The 16,850-nt window shown below is 33.3% G+C and overlaps 1 protein-coding gene across 5 annotated transcripts in view; it reads right to left on the reverse strand.

The window, feature by feature from the left end:
- PCLO (piccolo presynaptic cytomatrix protein) overlaps positions 1–16,850 on the reverse strand; it is a 402,165-nt gene that overhangs the window by 56,528 nt on the left and 328,787 nt on the right. For 3 of the 5 annotated variants that reach the window (XM_030822013.1, XM_030822012.1, XM_030822009.1), the window contains exons 17-21: positions 11,446–11,539; positions 10,164–10,235; positions 7,736–7,916; positions 5,968–6,162; positions 4,589–4,771 (exon numbers count right to left, since the gene is read on the reverse strand). In XM_030822013.1, the coding sequence (XP_030677873.1) occupies positions 4,589–4,771; positions 5,968–6,162; positions 7,736–7,916; positions 10,164–10,235; positions 11,446–11,539 (725 nt within the window). The remainder of the gene's footprint in view (positions 1–4,588; positions 4,772–5,967; positions 6,163–7,735; positions 7,917–10,163; positions 10,236–11,445; positions 11,540–16,850) is intronic. The other 2 variants (XM_030822010.1, XM_030822011.1) reach the window with 2 other exon arrangements.

A 16,850-nucleotide genomic window follows, 5' to 3' on the forward strand; every position in this document is an offset into this window, starting at 1 on the left:
ATTACAAAAACTAGGCTTTATGGGTATTATTTTTAAAGACATGTCATAAATAATATTTAAGGAACATTGGTATGTTAAAATTTAGGCCTTTCTCTTCTTCTTAGATCATATATTAATAGTCCCATCCTCATTATTTAGGCCCATAGCTAGACCATATGACTAAGGCATAACAATTTTGAAGCCAATTCTGGTGTTTAGATGGGCCAGTTGGTCTTACTTTTCATGTCAGATGAAATGAACATATAAATCCCCATTGTGGACCAGACCAAAGTATGCAGATGGCTCTGTGCAGATCCATGGCTACTACTGAAAAAGAACAGAAGTACCCATTGATGGTAGGTCAGTGAATTCATCTTCAGGAATGAAGGTCCATAAACAAGAGATAGTGTGATATGGTCAGAGTTCTACATTTACTGTCTGATTCTGTATGTATAGCAGAGGTATTTCCAGCAATAAATTTAAATGATTATAGAAATATTTGAAAATGCATAGTCAATCATGCCAAGAAAATGTAGAATCTCTCAAAACCAAAACGTTAGAAAAGCATTTTGATTTTCACAGACAACAAAATGAAATCCTTATCACCAGAGAAATAGGTAGAGAACTCTGAAAGCTGAAATTGTCTAAATTGATTCTCTTAGATTTTGTTGGATGTTTGCTATGCGCATGTCATTACAGTTTGAATGTTCTTTTTATTTTAAACTGCTTCAAGGTTTAAAAAATTTTTTTGCACAAACACGTGGAAATGAGGAATGTAAAATTTGTTTTTATTAATCTTGTACATACAGTGTTAAAGAAGACTTCACCTCCAAATGAAATTGATTTCTCTTATGCTTTTTCCTTTATTTTTCTTATGGGCCTGTCCTTTACAGAAACAGGGAAGGCTAAATTCCTTCTGACCAGAAGTGATCATCTGCTTCTGGTCAAAAGAAAATGGGTTGCTGATTAGCTTCTATCATTTGTACCCAACAATTCCCTCCACTCCCAGTCCCACCCACTCCCAAACCCATCCACCCACTACCACTTGCCCAAGGCAGCAGCTCCAACAGAGTGATGGCTTAGTAAGAGTTCGCCAAGGCAACACATGGATATGAAATCTTCTTTGACAGGTGCCGCAAATGAGCTTTATTGAAAGTGGAGTTTCCAGTAGTGGTCTGTGGAAGTAGCATCAGGCTTTTCTCCTAAAATTCAGCCACATCAAGGAACTCGAAATCATATTTCCTTGCATGACCTATCTAATAATTTATCGTCTCACCTAATCTCTCCAACCTGTCCCAATGGCTCTTGTTTTATTGACCAGGGTAGAGGGACATTTCTCCTCATCCTGTATTGCCTATTTCTAAATTTAAAACTCATACCTAAAATCTCAGTATCAAACAAAAATAGCTCAGGTTTTTCAAACTGTACTTAAATTTAATATATTGGATTTCAACTAAGTAAATCTTCAAGGTTTTAGGAATGCTTCAACTTGTTTTGGTCTTGATATAGTTTTCAAACAAACCAACAAATAAAAAATCTTTTGAAATGGCAAGGTTTGTGTTCAACCAAACTAACTAGCATGGGGAAAACAACAACAACAACCAAAAACATTTCCAGAGGTTTTTAACTACGGAGAGTTGTTTAGGCCTCAGGATGTTTTTGCACAATCCGTCTAATCTTTCCCGTCAGGTGTTTTAGCATACAACTAAACCCCAGAGGGAAAGAAAAAATTCCTTTTGACTCACTCCATAATTCTTGTTTGACCCATATTTTCTGCTAGTTCAAGCAGAAATCTGCTGAGAAGCTTACAAAAAATCTTTGAAAAGCTCTTTAGGGACAATTTTGTCACTCTTGATAGAAATGCCTACAGATGGACCCGCAGCCTTTTTTAATGGAGCCACAAACATTGCCTAACGCCTCACTGGGCTTGCACAGTGGGAAGGCTTCCTTTTGTTGGGTTAAATCAACAACCTTTAGAAAGGAGGACCATGTAGGTAGAGAGTATAAATGGAATTCCGCCATCATTTCTAGCTACCTCTAATCATTTGTAAGAACTTGAGATAAGTCATAAATAATAAATGACTGTTCTTATTAAAATTAGGAGAGTTTGATTTTAAAGGAGAAAATGTATTCAAAAATTATAACTCGAAAAGTCACAAGACAATGTTATATTTGTCGGTTCTGAAAATTTCTAGCTGTGTGTTCTTATACCAGCCAGCCTACCCCTCTGACTCTGTGATTGCTCACCCATAAAAAAACAGGGATAAGAATATTGAAATGACTACCTCATCCACTTAATGTGATGAGAAATGGATGACAAAACACTCTGTACAACATGAAGAACTATTGAAATGCAGAGTATTATTTTCAGAATGCAGATGGGATTATACGAACTCCATTGTGAGGTTTGAAATGGGACACTTTTCTCCGAACACTTATGATTATTACTAATACCTCTTCAGTTAGTGAGCAGGAACTTGCAGGTTCTTTTTATATGTTTGTATCTCTGCCTAGTTTTTCTCTCTGCACTTTAAACAAATTATACTGCATTTTATATAAATTTAACACTGTAGTATGTTTGCTATGAAGTGTCTGGAAATATACATGGATCAATTATATTGGTACATTTATAATAGCAGAAAAATTATACTTTAGAAAACAAGGTTTTTATTTATCATCTATTAGAACAAAATTAAACATGAAAGCATGCTGTGTTATCTAGTTTTCCTTTCAATTATGATTTTAATGAAGAGTGACTTCTAAGTCAATCACAAGACTAAATGTATGAGAATATCTATTAGAGCACTATTCAAAAAAAGGGATTAAAACACTTTAATATAAATTTTAAGGACTGCGTCTAGGAAGAAAATCATATAAAATGTCATATAGAAACACTTAAGTCACAATAATTAAAAATAAGGTGTGAAATAAGGGAAGTGTTTGATTACTGTGACATTTATAATTAAAAGAATATTTAAAGTAAGAACGTGAATAACATGAAGAAATCAATTGAACTTATTTGATGGAAGAAAATAAGGTGAGAGGTGGAATTTTAAAAATGAAAGTTTTAGTAAGGCTAACAAGAAAAAAGAAATTGTGCTTTGATGATAATCTATAAACTGGGCTGAGTAACACATATTCAGAATTATCCTAATGTTTAAGCTGATTGTTTCCTTAATTACCTAATTTAGGAAACACCTCAGTGGTTTACCTCTGTAATGCGACATATATCTTACATTGCCACCACATATATAATTAATAGGGAGAAGGACATACGAAATGTTTTTAATTTTATGAGAATAAAAAGAATGCAATAGGAAAGTATAAGGCTTGATTTTAATTTTGTGCCAAATATAGACTCATAAAATAAAATATTTTAGGGCTGAGAGGTACTTAAGGGGGCAAATACTACTATCCTATTTTAAAAATCATTATTTTAATATGTGCTTTTAAATTAAATTTGAAGATAATTATATAATCACCCTAGCTTCATTCCTTGTCACTGGCAGTGGCACTCTGTCTTGGGGGAAAATTCTAGCAATGTTGGGGTCAGGTTACAGATGGATGTAAATTTGCCTTCCTTTCTGAACAGAGCTATGAGTTCAAGGTTAGCCACTTCTCCAAAGCAAGAGCTCATGAAATTTACCTTCCTCTATCCAGGAACCTGAGAAGATTGCAAAGTAGATCAGACATGGGAGAGAGAAATAGCAGAAGTGTTGCCTAGGGCAGCCCAATCCCATTATTTATTTACATTTTAATGTAATCTCTGATGCTTTTATTTGGTGACAATTTTCCATCTATCTTATAGTGTTTCCAAGATGGAACTTTGTCCTGCTCTCAAATGTCCAATCATTACAGCTGTCACCAGCAATGAGGCAGTAATTAAAATCTATTGCAACAAAATCAAATGAGAAAACAAAACTGACACATTCATTTTAAGCTGCATCATATAACAATGGCTCAGAACCCAGTAGTTTATGAATGAAATAAAGATACTTTATTTATTACACAGGCACTTGGAGATTCACATGCCCAACACAGCTGATACACTTAACAACTACGGAAACACGAGTGGAAAATGTCTGTTTGTAGGATCAAGAGAGAACTTTCACCATGTAAAGGTAAATGAGTGCATTAACAATTTTTCCTTTACTTTCCTCTAAGAATTTTCAAAATCCACTAAATTTTTAAAAGTTACACTTGAAATAATAGGCAACAAAAACTGATCCACATTCCAACTGGTAGGCTAACTTGAACTGTGAGCAATTTAAACTTTTATCACAATGAAACATATTTATAGTCATGCTTGAACAGATTAGGTTAGTAGCATGCATTCCATTCTGCAATATGAATATTGTTAATCTATTTCCCAACAAAAGTCAAAAGATGCCCAGTGCATAGAAAAATACAAATCACTGTAGTCAATATATTACGGGACTGATCTTGGGACTTACATGGTGATGATGAAGTCCTGAAATGCCATGCCCACAAAAGCACATTAAAAAGTGGATAAACATATTTTATCAGACAATCTCTAAAAATTAAAGATGAGAGCTTTAAATTTGGGGATGTTCTTGCTGTGTGCTTTGAACAGGGCCTTTCTGCTCACCTCCTTCTGGCTTGACTGGTCCATCAGACATCACCTTCCTGAGGGCTAGCTGGCTTTGGTCTTGGTTGCCATTGGCTGGTGGAGGCAGATTATCAGACTGAGTTCTTTGAATGGGGAGGACTCCTGCTATGCTGTGTCTGTGCTGCTTCCTGCCATGATTAGACTGACCGCTTTTATGTGCTGCTGTGGCAGTGTGGGTGAAATGGAAACCCAGAGTATGTATCCTCAGATGGAACCAGCTTAAATGTTATTCATGCAAACAGAAGTGCTCTTTTGCTCTATTTAAATACGTTGTGTTTTCAAACGCCAAAATGACACCACATGCACAGCACTAAAGGGGTTTAAAACTGGCTGTTTCTTTGAAAATGATGGCTAGGGAGATGGAGAGAACAATGATCTATCTCCATTGCCTGGCTAATGCCTTTTAGAAGTAACAGGGTACCTGCATTTGTGAAATATTTGCACATATTAAGTTTTTATATAATTATATCAATTGACTAAATTTTCACAAATGAAATGAAAATACAGCAGTTAAGATAGGTCAATTGTTATACTTTGATTGACTTACAGCTACCAGACATAGCATATCTTGATTTCCAATGGTTAGAAAAAACATCTGTAAAATCTGTCATCACATACAAAGTGTGATCCAACAGAATGGACCCAATTGTGCTCCTCAGTGAGGTTGCATTGCCTCATTACATATGCTTATACATATATTAATTTAATGTATTTTTTTGAGAATGTAAGAAGATTTTCTTCACAGATTTTTCAGAAGGCTACAAATTTTTGCACATGGAAAGCTACCATATTTCACAAGCAAAATTTGTTAGTGTTTTAAAGCACTGTCTTGAAATGGCTTTTCCTCCAAGGTTCTAGAAGTTGACTCTCCGTTGCATTATCTTCTGCCTAGACTTTTTGAGTGTTTTCAGATACAAGAATCTAATTGCGAATCTGCTCTAAATACTTATGTGTGTGCACTTTTTTTTTTGGTATAAGGCCTGGAAAACTGACAGCCACTTGTGCTTATAATTTCTGTATTCTAAAAGATAAATTTAAGCGCAAACAAAAAGGACACACAACATTGCTTTGCCTCCAAACATCACAGACACTGTATCAAATGCTATGAGCCAGGTTGGATGGATGGTGGAAACAAAGGAGAAACAGCCAGTTTTATTTCAGTCTATGTAAATAAAAAAAATCTAAATAAGAAAGAGCATATTAATGTACTGATATCGTTCTTACACAGACAAAGGGACAGATAACAGGGTGAGCAGAGGGTGTTGAAAACTGAAAGCAAACAGGAAAGGACAGCAGGAAAGAAAGGCAACAGATGAACATTAAGCTGCCATGCTGAGGAATTTATTTGCGTCTTTTACTTGGTTGAATGCGGAGTTGTTGCACGGCAGCTTCGGCAGCAGCTATGGCAGCCCCTGCATCTTCCAGGTGGGTCTGAGTGACGCTGGTTTTGCTTTGACTGCGAGATGGTCCATGAGAACGGAGATGGCCTTCTGATGATGATTTTGAGCTACCAGGACTACTATGGGATTTCTCAATGGTGGGAACCTGCATGTCTGGTCACAAAAGGGTAAAACATGAGTTAACGTTGTTCCAGCATTCCTCCTGTCAAACTTGGTCTACACATAATTTGAAACTGCCTAAAATTTATGTTAATTCTGAGTCTTATATGATTGATTTATGCAACTGGTCATCATACAGAATGGTGATTAAACATCTGGGAAACAATTTGGGGGAGGAAAGGCAAAAGGATGATAGCAATGAGAAGAGAGAAATTTGAAAAAAGAAATACATTCTGACTAGCTTCATATGTTAAATATGTTAACTTTTAGTTTCACCAAGCACCTCTGCTAATTCCAGTAGAGGTCAGGTAGGAGACGGTACACAGGAGGAGTTTTAAGCAAAAACAGGATGAAGGATGCGAGTCACTAGGACATATTAAATGTGGAGATTGTAGAATCATGCCTCAAACCATTGTAGAGAATGTATGGATCACATATTTCCTAAGGCAGTCATAGAAAGAGATCTTTATACTAATGATCTTGCAGAATGTTAGCAAGATAGAATTGAGATGGCTAAGTGGAACCCATAAATGATCTATAAAACTCATTCATAAATAATCTACAGCACTCATAGTCAGCGGTTTATGATATCAACTCAGTGGCCTACTGCACATGGACTCACTTTCTCATCTCCTAGAACACTTGCATTTATGATTCAGAGAATCTCACGTACAAAGAACCACTTTTCAATTTGATGGACTTTCCTAGAAAAGGTGACAAGTAAGTAATACTCAACTGCAATATACAAATTATATTTAATACTTATAAATAGTTCAGTATATCTAGGTAAGGTACCACATGTTTTATCCCACAGAGGCAGTAACTCAGTTTATGATGAGGATTAATGTTGTGTTGTAGGGCAGTTGGTAATGAACCTCTCAAAGGAAAAGCTCATTTGAACGAGAGTGCTGTACATATTTGCATATTGCCAAACCCAATGTATGGCACTGTTATTTAAAAAATAATAATAATTATTAAAAAATTAGCTTGAGTCCAACATTTAGGAAAGACTTAAGTAAATTTCAGCATACCAATTGTTTTGATGACAAGGGAAAATATTCTTTGTATGATAAATAAAAAGTAGAATGCAAAATTATATTTATTGGGTAAGACAATATTTATGGACAACCAGAGATTCAAACAATTAGAAGGATTATAACTTAATGGTAATGATGATTATGTCTAGTCAATGAACTGGTAGGGAGTTTTATATTACCTTTATGAAATACCCAAATGCATTTTCTGAAATCATGTTATCATGGATTTTGAGGTGGAATAGACTAAATAGCTCATATAGTCCCACCTCCTCCATTTTACATGTTGAAAAATGGACAGTTAGAGAAGTGAAGATTACAAAGTCCTACACCTAAGTATGGGTGATGATCTGAGAATAAAGCCCATTTCTCCTGATTCCATATCCATCACTTTTTGCATGACATTATATTAAGTATTTTCCAGTCGTGTCTAATCTATTAATATATGTTAAATGTACAAACACTCACACTAAGAAGACACAGACTGAACAAATAGACACAAAACTTTTTCTACTTAAAAAAATATTTCCTACCCTTTGATGGGTCAGGGAAGATACCATGGCTTCTGCTTTTGATAACAGATGGCTTTGGGGACTGCTGGCTGCTCTGACTGGAATGAGACTTGCCATGATCAATGCTTTCAGTCTGTTCTTTGAGAGGATACCACCTTGGAGTGTTATCGAGGTGAGATGTGCTAGATAAATCAATCAATACCTGAAAAAAAGTGTAACACATCAGTGAAATTTAGGGACTAAAATATAATTGATTCATTACTTTTTCTATGTTCTAAAATTTATTCAAGGATATAAACCAAGGAATACAGTATAACTTTTGAGGATGATGATTCTTTCTTCCTCATTTTTCTTCACCAATGATACTGGAAACAATGTCTTTTACATAACAGATGCTTAATAAATGTTTGCTTGAACTGAACTGTATAAAATTTTTGGCTATTAACTAAATTATTTGGATATGATGTTAAAAGATACGGTCACAAGTCCATCTGTTCACAAAACAAAACTTCTTATTGTTGTAAGAACTCATTCTAATCTTACACGGTGAAACCCCGTCTCTGCTAAAAATACAACAACAAAATATTAGCCGGGCGTGATGGCAGGCGCCGGTAGTCCCAGCTACGTGGGAGGCTGAGGCAGGAGAATGGCGTGAACCCAGAAGGTGGAGCTTGCAGTGAGCTGAGATCGCGCCACTGCACTCCGGCCTGGGCGACAGAGCGAGACTCCATCTCAAAACAAAAAAACAAAAAAACAAAAAAACAAAAAAAAACAAACCTCATAACTTATTCTAATCTTAAACTGGACTAGCAACCTTGAAAAATGTTTGATTTTAGTCACAAAAGGAACAAAATGGAAAAGAATGAGTAAGTTGCAATTACAAACTTATTTATTCTATTTTAAAACACACTTTAGTTCACATTTGAAATAGGGATATGACTACCACATTTTGTTATGGTTTAATTGGCAACTTTTTTTTTCTTGGTATGTTGCTGCATTTTACAGTTGCTAACATCTTAGATATGATGAGCTAAAAAGAAATGAAAACCAGACCAATGGATATATGCTTTAGGCTCATGTAAACATAAGACCATAAATTAGAAGGACTTCAGTAAGTCACTGTTTTGAAATGAGACATAAAGTCAGACATAATACTAATCTAGAGTACTCCTGCCTAAGATCAAGATTAGTCCAAGTGGCTAGAGCTGGATGGAGCTGGAAGTTAAGGGTCAAATGCTCCGGATTTGGTGAAAAGAGATGTGCAGTCTTAAGAACCAAACAAGGCCTCATTATCACCTTGATTACAGAAAAGGATATCATATTTCGTAGGTTTTGGATTTTTTTAGATTATTTTTAACATTCATTCATAACTTCCCCCCTAAGCAGAACACTAAACAATGTGTATGTGTGTAAATATATTATATATACTATATAAAATATGTATAGTGTACATACATTGTATATATAACGTGTATATATACATTATATATACACTGTAGACATACAATTGTATATATTGTATAGTATATATTATGCATTGTATATAGACATATATACATTGTATGTATATACACATTATATATACAATATATAAAATATATGTATATACAATGTATATGTATATATACAACATATCAAATATATGTATATACAATGTATAATATATGTATATATACAACATGTAATGTATAATGTGCATATATATACACAATGTGTACATATCTACATTATACATATAATATTCCTATATATAAACAATATGTGTATATATTATGTTCATATATATAAACAATGTATATATACCTATAAACAATGTATAGACATAATAGATTAAAAATCATAAGATCTGTTCACACTACCAATTTCATGATTAGGTTATTTGTTTATTTTTAAATTTTTACAAGTACATAGTAAGTGTGTGTATTTATGGGGTATATGAGATATTCTGATACAGGCATACAATTAGGTTATTTTGATTCCTTGATGTTAATGTAAAAATTGTTTTTATTGTTTTCTCCTACTTGTAGTTTTGCTTCTTAAAATGTTTTCAGTGATTTTTCTCAGAATACTTAATTATAAATAACAATGCAGTATGTCACATCAAATCAGTTAAAGAACCTGTAAATGCATTTTTAAAAGTCCAGGCCATTTTATAATATAGTAAATTTGTTACTTCAAATCTCATTTGGACTCACAGTATGATTACATATCTTCCTATTGAAACAAAATTTCATCTTAGAAATTAATTATAAAGTAAGCAAGTGATAGAAAACCATTTCTTGAGTTGGTATTAATCTACTCAAAGAGTAAATCAGGAAATAAATTCTATCTGCCAAAAGATTTTTTTCAGAAATGGCTATCTTATAAACTTCAGAAATATGCTTTGCATCGTGCTTTAATTGGTGGTTTACCATAGCAGCAAATAAGGGAAAGGAAGTCAGAGGCTTACCTCCCCAAGGAAGTCGTTGGATGAAAATCTATCATAATCCCAAACTGTCACCTCCAGTGTTTTCTTCTTGAGCTATATCGTTCAAATAGAAATCTAATTAAACCTATCTTTCCATCATACATTTTCATTACACACATACAATAGACTTTTTTTTTCCTTAAACTCCTTCTATTTATGTGAAAATACTTAAAATTTTATCAAAAACTATATAGTTTAAATATTAAATATTATGTAAAATTTGAAAGATTTTGCACTCTAAACTAGTGTTTGATCATGTGGAACATTATTATTTTGTGAATAAAATGGTAATTCTTACTTATCTATTGTATCCCCACCTCATTTTCAAAAATAGAAATCAGAATTTATAAATATTCTAAATATAAGAAATTCATAGATTGCAAAAACGTCTAGTGTTATCTAGATGAAGTATCGGATTAAATGTTTCAGCAATTTCTAAAAAACTTAGTAGCATTGCCTTATTTCTGCAGGTGAGTTTATTTTAAATTCACAAACCCAGATTATAATTTATATCCAGCTTCATCTTTGTAATCAAATTAATCTACTAGAAGACAAATTAAGAATCTCATTTTGAAAGACAGTTCACTTGTAAATTGGTTTATATGGGAACTGTCTTTATAGTCTTCTCTCTGAATTCAACCTTATACATTTCAGTTATTGTCTGTTACTCAAGCAAAGATATAAAAATGCAGATTTTCAGAAATATAATAATGTAATTTTGCCTACAGTTACTCATCTGTGGTGATAATCCTTTATACTAGTCATCATTTTGCCTTCTTCTGTACAGTTTAGCACCACAATGCCAGATTCTTAGGAGGCCTCAATTTAGCAAAGAGATGAGATCCTAAAATATTGTCTAGTGGAGTAATACAGTTCTATGCACTGAATCTTATTTTGTTTGTGTATTGTGTATGAAAGTCAAAATATAGCCAGTTGGAAAATATATTTCTCTCTCAAATTTGATAAATGTGGCTTAGTCTATTAAAAATTTTAAATTCTGAAATAATCAATGGAAAATATTCCACTAGTTTTCTTATTTTATTTGTTTATGTTTTGGGTGCTTTGTCAAAATGTGCACATTTACTTTCACCCTATGCTTAAACGTCACTCATTTTTTTCCATTGGCTACATTTCTTACATGTATTTTACTCAACTTTTTTTGTTTGATTGGCAAAATGTATATAGATCCCAATTTTTGAATAATTGTGTTATCACCGTACTTATATTAGCCTAATTCAGTCACCTAGAAATAATCTTTACATACCTGTTCCATGGAAATACTTTTATAAATTACTGTTTGATTCCACTCAGGATTAAGACTTTTCTGGACATATTTAGTCCTTCTCTTGTACTCAGCACTGAATCGGGAGAAAAGAAAGAGTTATCTTGATTATTCACCTTAGTTGATGACTTCACAGTTAAACTAAAGGACATGCAGACTATTCAAGATATTTTATTTCAAATCACTATATAATTATCTCATCATCCTCATGTCTTAAACCTTAGTTTAAGTTGAATGCACAGTGACAATTTAAAAATATGTTGGATGCTTGTAGTTTTCTTTGCCCTAATGATTTTTTTTTAAAGAAATGCTTGTAGGTGTTCTAACTATACTATAATTTCGGAAATCTTACTCTTTCCTGAACGTAGGAGATAATTATATGAACTAAATGGTAACATCAATGTTATTGCCCCATAAACAATAATTTGGTGTTTAACTTTACTATAGTTTTGTACATACGGAAAAGCAAAACTAAAACATTGTAATGAGTGTACTGAGAAAAAGATGAAGAATGGCTGTTGCTGTGGCTCACATTCCATAAACACTTGTTACTGACATCTAAAGTATATTCCAACACTCTTGGTAAAGTATATTTAATGCAGTTATAAAGCAATTTTAATTAAATATAAATTTTTGATTTATGTCAATATGTTATTTTATAATTGATGAACCAAATAAAAATCTTTCCTCAATTATTAGAACTTGGGACATTTGCATTAATCCTTGACTTTTCATTTCCTCTGAGCACCAATTAGAAGCTTATATGCTACACATTTAAAAACAATTTATTTTCAAAGCCTATCCTAATTAAGTCTGGCAGAACATCTATAGCTGGCACCAACCTGCTGATGGGGTTGAAATTAGATTACTGTTACTTGCTATTAACAAATGGTGCCCACACAGACAAGGCCTTTCTCTAACTCTCACTGCTTTTTTCTGAATTTTCTGCCTAAGCTTATGTCTCACGTTCTAAATAATACTTCATCTCTGGTGGGCACTAGAGTCCTGTAAACCAACCTGTCTGTCTGGGGGTCTTGACATGTGTCTGGACTTCACAAATTGCCTTTCCCTAAAAGGGGGCTGGACCCTGACTCTTGTAGTCTAGTTCTATTCCAAACTATAGCCAGACTAACGCTTGCTACATTCCTGGTCTCAAGTATTGCCATATCCTGGATGCCTAGAAATTTTCCCCAGCCACTAATTTACCTATACATTCTAGAGAAAGCTATTGAGGATCAAACTCCAGCTCACCACTCACTTTTAAAGATGGGCCTGCAGGAAAATACTTTCCCTGTATCTCTGATTTTATTTTCTTACCAGTCAGATACAAGGGAAATAATTCTCAACATTGACTGCATAATGGGATCACCTGAGTTCTGGTGGTGGGAGGTGGGTCAGTCAACCCTCCACCCTCTTCCCTCTTACCCCTGCTTACTCCCTGAAGGAAAGTCTGATTTAATTAGTCTGGGATGAAGCTTGAATATTAGGATTTTTGAAGGCTCCCAGGTGAATCTAATATGTAGCGAAGATTAAGAAGTACCGAGTTGGTGTTTCAAAACAGTTCACAAGTCAGCCATTGTGAGCTGAATCCAACTGAAGAAATAAAGCAGCATTCCTCCCACTTCAACCTATCTGAATGTACACAATTAAGGGCAGAATTTGACAGTTGTCACTCAAGATAAATTACAAAGAATTTCAGGGAAATATACAGACAATGATTTAAAAAAAGAGGAGCTCTCATAGACTGTGGATAGGAGGTTTCCATAGATACTTTTTAGATAAATTTGTCAATATCTAGTGAAGTTTAAGTTTATATACCCAAACATCCAAATATTCAATTTCCACTAATTCCACTTCTACCATAGAGAAATTCTCCTGTGAACAAGAAATGTGTTCAAGAACATTAATTGCAACATTATTTCAATAATTAGCCAATAGAAGAACGAATAAATACATTGTGATATATTCATTTCAATGAAATAGTAAGTGGCACTGAAAATCAATTACATTTTAAAAGCCTCCATATATCAAGATAGGTACATCTTGAAAAAAGTTTTGATCAAAAACTTAATATAGTATGGTATAATGGTATAAAGATAAAATGTGAAATAAGATTACACATTATATATACATGTATATATGACATACATATATTAATATCATAAGAAAACTTTTAAATTATGAATATTAAATTCAATTTAGTGAGTTTTTTTAATGGATAGGGAAGTGATTTCAGAGGGCTTCAGGGTATTATCTTTTAAAACATCTAAAACAAATACAGCAAAATCTTAAGATCTGACAAAATTGTATAGCAAGCACACAGGTATTTGTTAGGGTATTTTCTATAATTTTTAGTAAACTTGAAATATTTTATAATGAAAAATTCAAAAATTTTTAGTAAGATATGTTGCTTTAAATTCAGTTTTGGATTCTTTTTTTGATGGTGACATAGAACTAATGACTTAATTTGATGGTGATAGAATTAGTATCTACAAAAAAGTGTCTACATAGAAATAACACATAGAAATTAATACATAGTTAATAACTTTAATTTGATAGTGACATAGAAAGAATTAGTGACTACTTTTAAGTTAATAGTAAACTTGGATTGCTACTTTAGAATCATGGCTATTCTCATAGGTGAATATACATAGGAAACAAACACATGGTAGTATGAGTTTTAAAGCCTCTGTTTTGGACTTACTTATCAAGGTGGTGAGGTTATGGAAACCAAACTAAGATTTATAATATACTGAACAGTAATAAAATTATGTTTTTTAAGTTCTAAAAATATACAATTTGTTTAACAAGATGGGAATTAATATCAAATGCAAACCCACGTACTATCACTAAAATTCTGGGTCTGCCAATATATACTAAAATAGTCTGCAGTAGTAGTAAAATATCTTTGAAGGGATTTATCAGTCACTACCTTTTCTTAATCCATACATGTGAATAATTGTTATTCAAATTTTTCAAATCCACATTTAGTCTTTTTTTCACTTATACACCTAGCAAAATTTATTGAATGCCAACTCTGTATCAGGAATTGTACATCTCTAAAAAACCCTTAATTGTATTGACATATGAGTATATATTTAATTCATGCATGAAAAGCATTTTCAAAAGTAAGCATATAAAATCATAACTAACATTTATTAAATGCCTACTTTTTCCTCTGGTAAAGTTCTAAGTGCTTTTCGTGTGTTAACTCATGTAATACTCATATTAACTCCATTATACAGGTGTTACTTCTTATTCCATTTTATAGGTGAGAAAACTTGAAGCTCAGAAAAATTAAGCATATTGTCAAAGTTGCATAGTTATTAACTTGTAGGACCAGGATCCAAACATAGGTAATTTGATCTCTTGCTTTTAAATAAATGTTATATGAACTCAATTGATTAGGCCCATCATAAAATGTGACATCCGTCTATTTTCTTAATTGCAGGCTTCACTACCTGAAGTATCTAGTTTGTCTTCTTTATAATCCAAAATTCTCCATCTCAATTTAAATATATAATTTTTATACATATAATATAAATTATGTATAATGTGTGTAGACACACATTATAAACATCATGAACAAGTTAGGCCTTCTTTAGAGTTGCCTAGGGAAGTTCTGAATGGTACATCCTAAGTGAGTGTTGTGAAACAATTAGGCCTACTTATTACAAATACTGATGTTTGACCAGATACATTTAGAAATAACCTAAACTGATGGGTCAAAAGTTATAATGTTCATTTTAACAGAGTATCTTAATCATAGTAATGAGTTTGATTCTCCAATTCTCTCCAGACCTAAAACATCCATTGCCTTTAGAATTAATGAAAGTAAAAACAGCTTGCTCCTAAACACCAATGAAGCCTTTGCAGTATTTTTTGCCCTTGCATTTCCTGACATGCAGAGCTGGTTACACAAAGCCATTCTTCAATAACACTTGTTTTAGAGCTACCATGCTCTGATCGTATCATACACAATTTCAATGAACTGTGTTGCCACCTAACACAATTTAAAACTGTACACAAAACAGTCATATCTAAATCTGTGGACTTACAAGTTGAAGGTAGGCAGGTAAACAGGGGGAATTCTTAAATGTGAGCATAAAGTCAGGCTGAGAAATAAGTGGATTTCATCCTCCCTTTCCTTTCTTGTCTAGTAAACACACTATATTCTCTTGTGGGAAGATTACATTAATGATTTAACATTAGGACAATTAGGACAATTATATCTAATAATTAAAGAAGTTTATTAATAAGGGAAAATAAAAACGTCAATACACAAAGATGGGACATGGTGCTTATCAAAAAATATCTAAAACTTCACCCTCTTGAAGTTTTGCCTTGTTTGTTGGTTTGTTTATTTATTTTTTGAGATGGAGTCTTGCTCTGTTGCTCAGGCTGGAGTGCAGTGCAATCTTGACTCACCGTAAGCTCCGCCTCCTGGGTTCACGCCATTCTCTTGTCTCAGCCTCCTGAGTAGCTGGGACTACAGGCACCCACCACCATGCCCGGCTAATTTTTTTTGTATTTTTAGTAGAGACGGGGTTTCACCGTGTTAGCCAGGATGGTCTTAATCTCCTGACCCCATGATCCGCCCTCCTTGGGCTCCCAAAGTGCTGGTGGTTTATTTTTTTATTTGTTTTTATTGGTCGTTTTGTCATGCATAGGTATATATACTTTAAAGGCTGTCTGAAAAAATTTTTGAAATTCAATTATTCTACTCAAGACCAGCAGGAAAACAGTTTCCGTGTACATATTTTTTAATTTCAAAAGAAAAACTGAGAAAAAATAATGAAATTTGAAGGCTTCTTTGGTGTATCTATTTTTATAAAATTTTCTAAAACATTGAAAGTATTCATTTTTAATGTTTTATCTGGTTTTCCTTTACTAAACTTACTATATACACACACACAGACACACACACACACACACATGTTTTTCAAAATTACTCCTCTGAGGTTATTTCTCTTAATTTAGAAAAGTACAAGCTGCATCCCATTTTGTAAGCTCTGTTTAATAGTGCAATGGTGTGCTTATTGTCTATCATTTTATTTTCCTCTTTGCTCTCCGATGGCAGAGACTATGGCTGCATTGTCAATTGTAACCCCTGCACCTGGCACAGTATCTGACACATAGTCTGTGCTAAGTAAATGTTCAGTGATCCTTAGAACATGCTTGTATTTTTTTTCCTTTAAAACCTACTGAAGTAAAATAAATTTTGGACAGCATCTTGTAAATACACACAATACCTGTACCTGCCTTCCATAGGTCCCAGAGGAAATAGTTTGATAGGCTACCAATACTGTTTAGAGAAGGGTCCAGCCAGGAATTGGGCTTCCAGGTATAATGATAGCTAAAAATAATTATATTCATAACAAAATCTC

This window comes from Nomascus leucogenys, chromosome 11 (assembly GCF_006542625.1).
Source record: "Nomascus leucogenys isolate Asia chromosome 11, Asia_NLE_v1, whole genome shotgun sequence".
Taxonomy (NCBI): Eukaryota; Metazoa; Chordata; class Mammalia; order Primates; family Hylobatidae; genus Nomascus; species Nomascus leucogenys.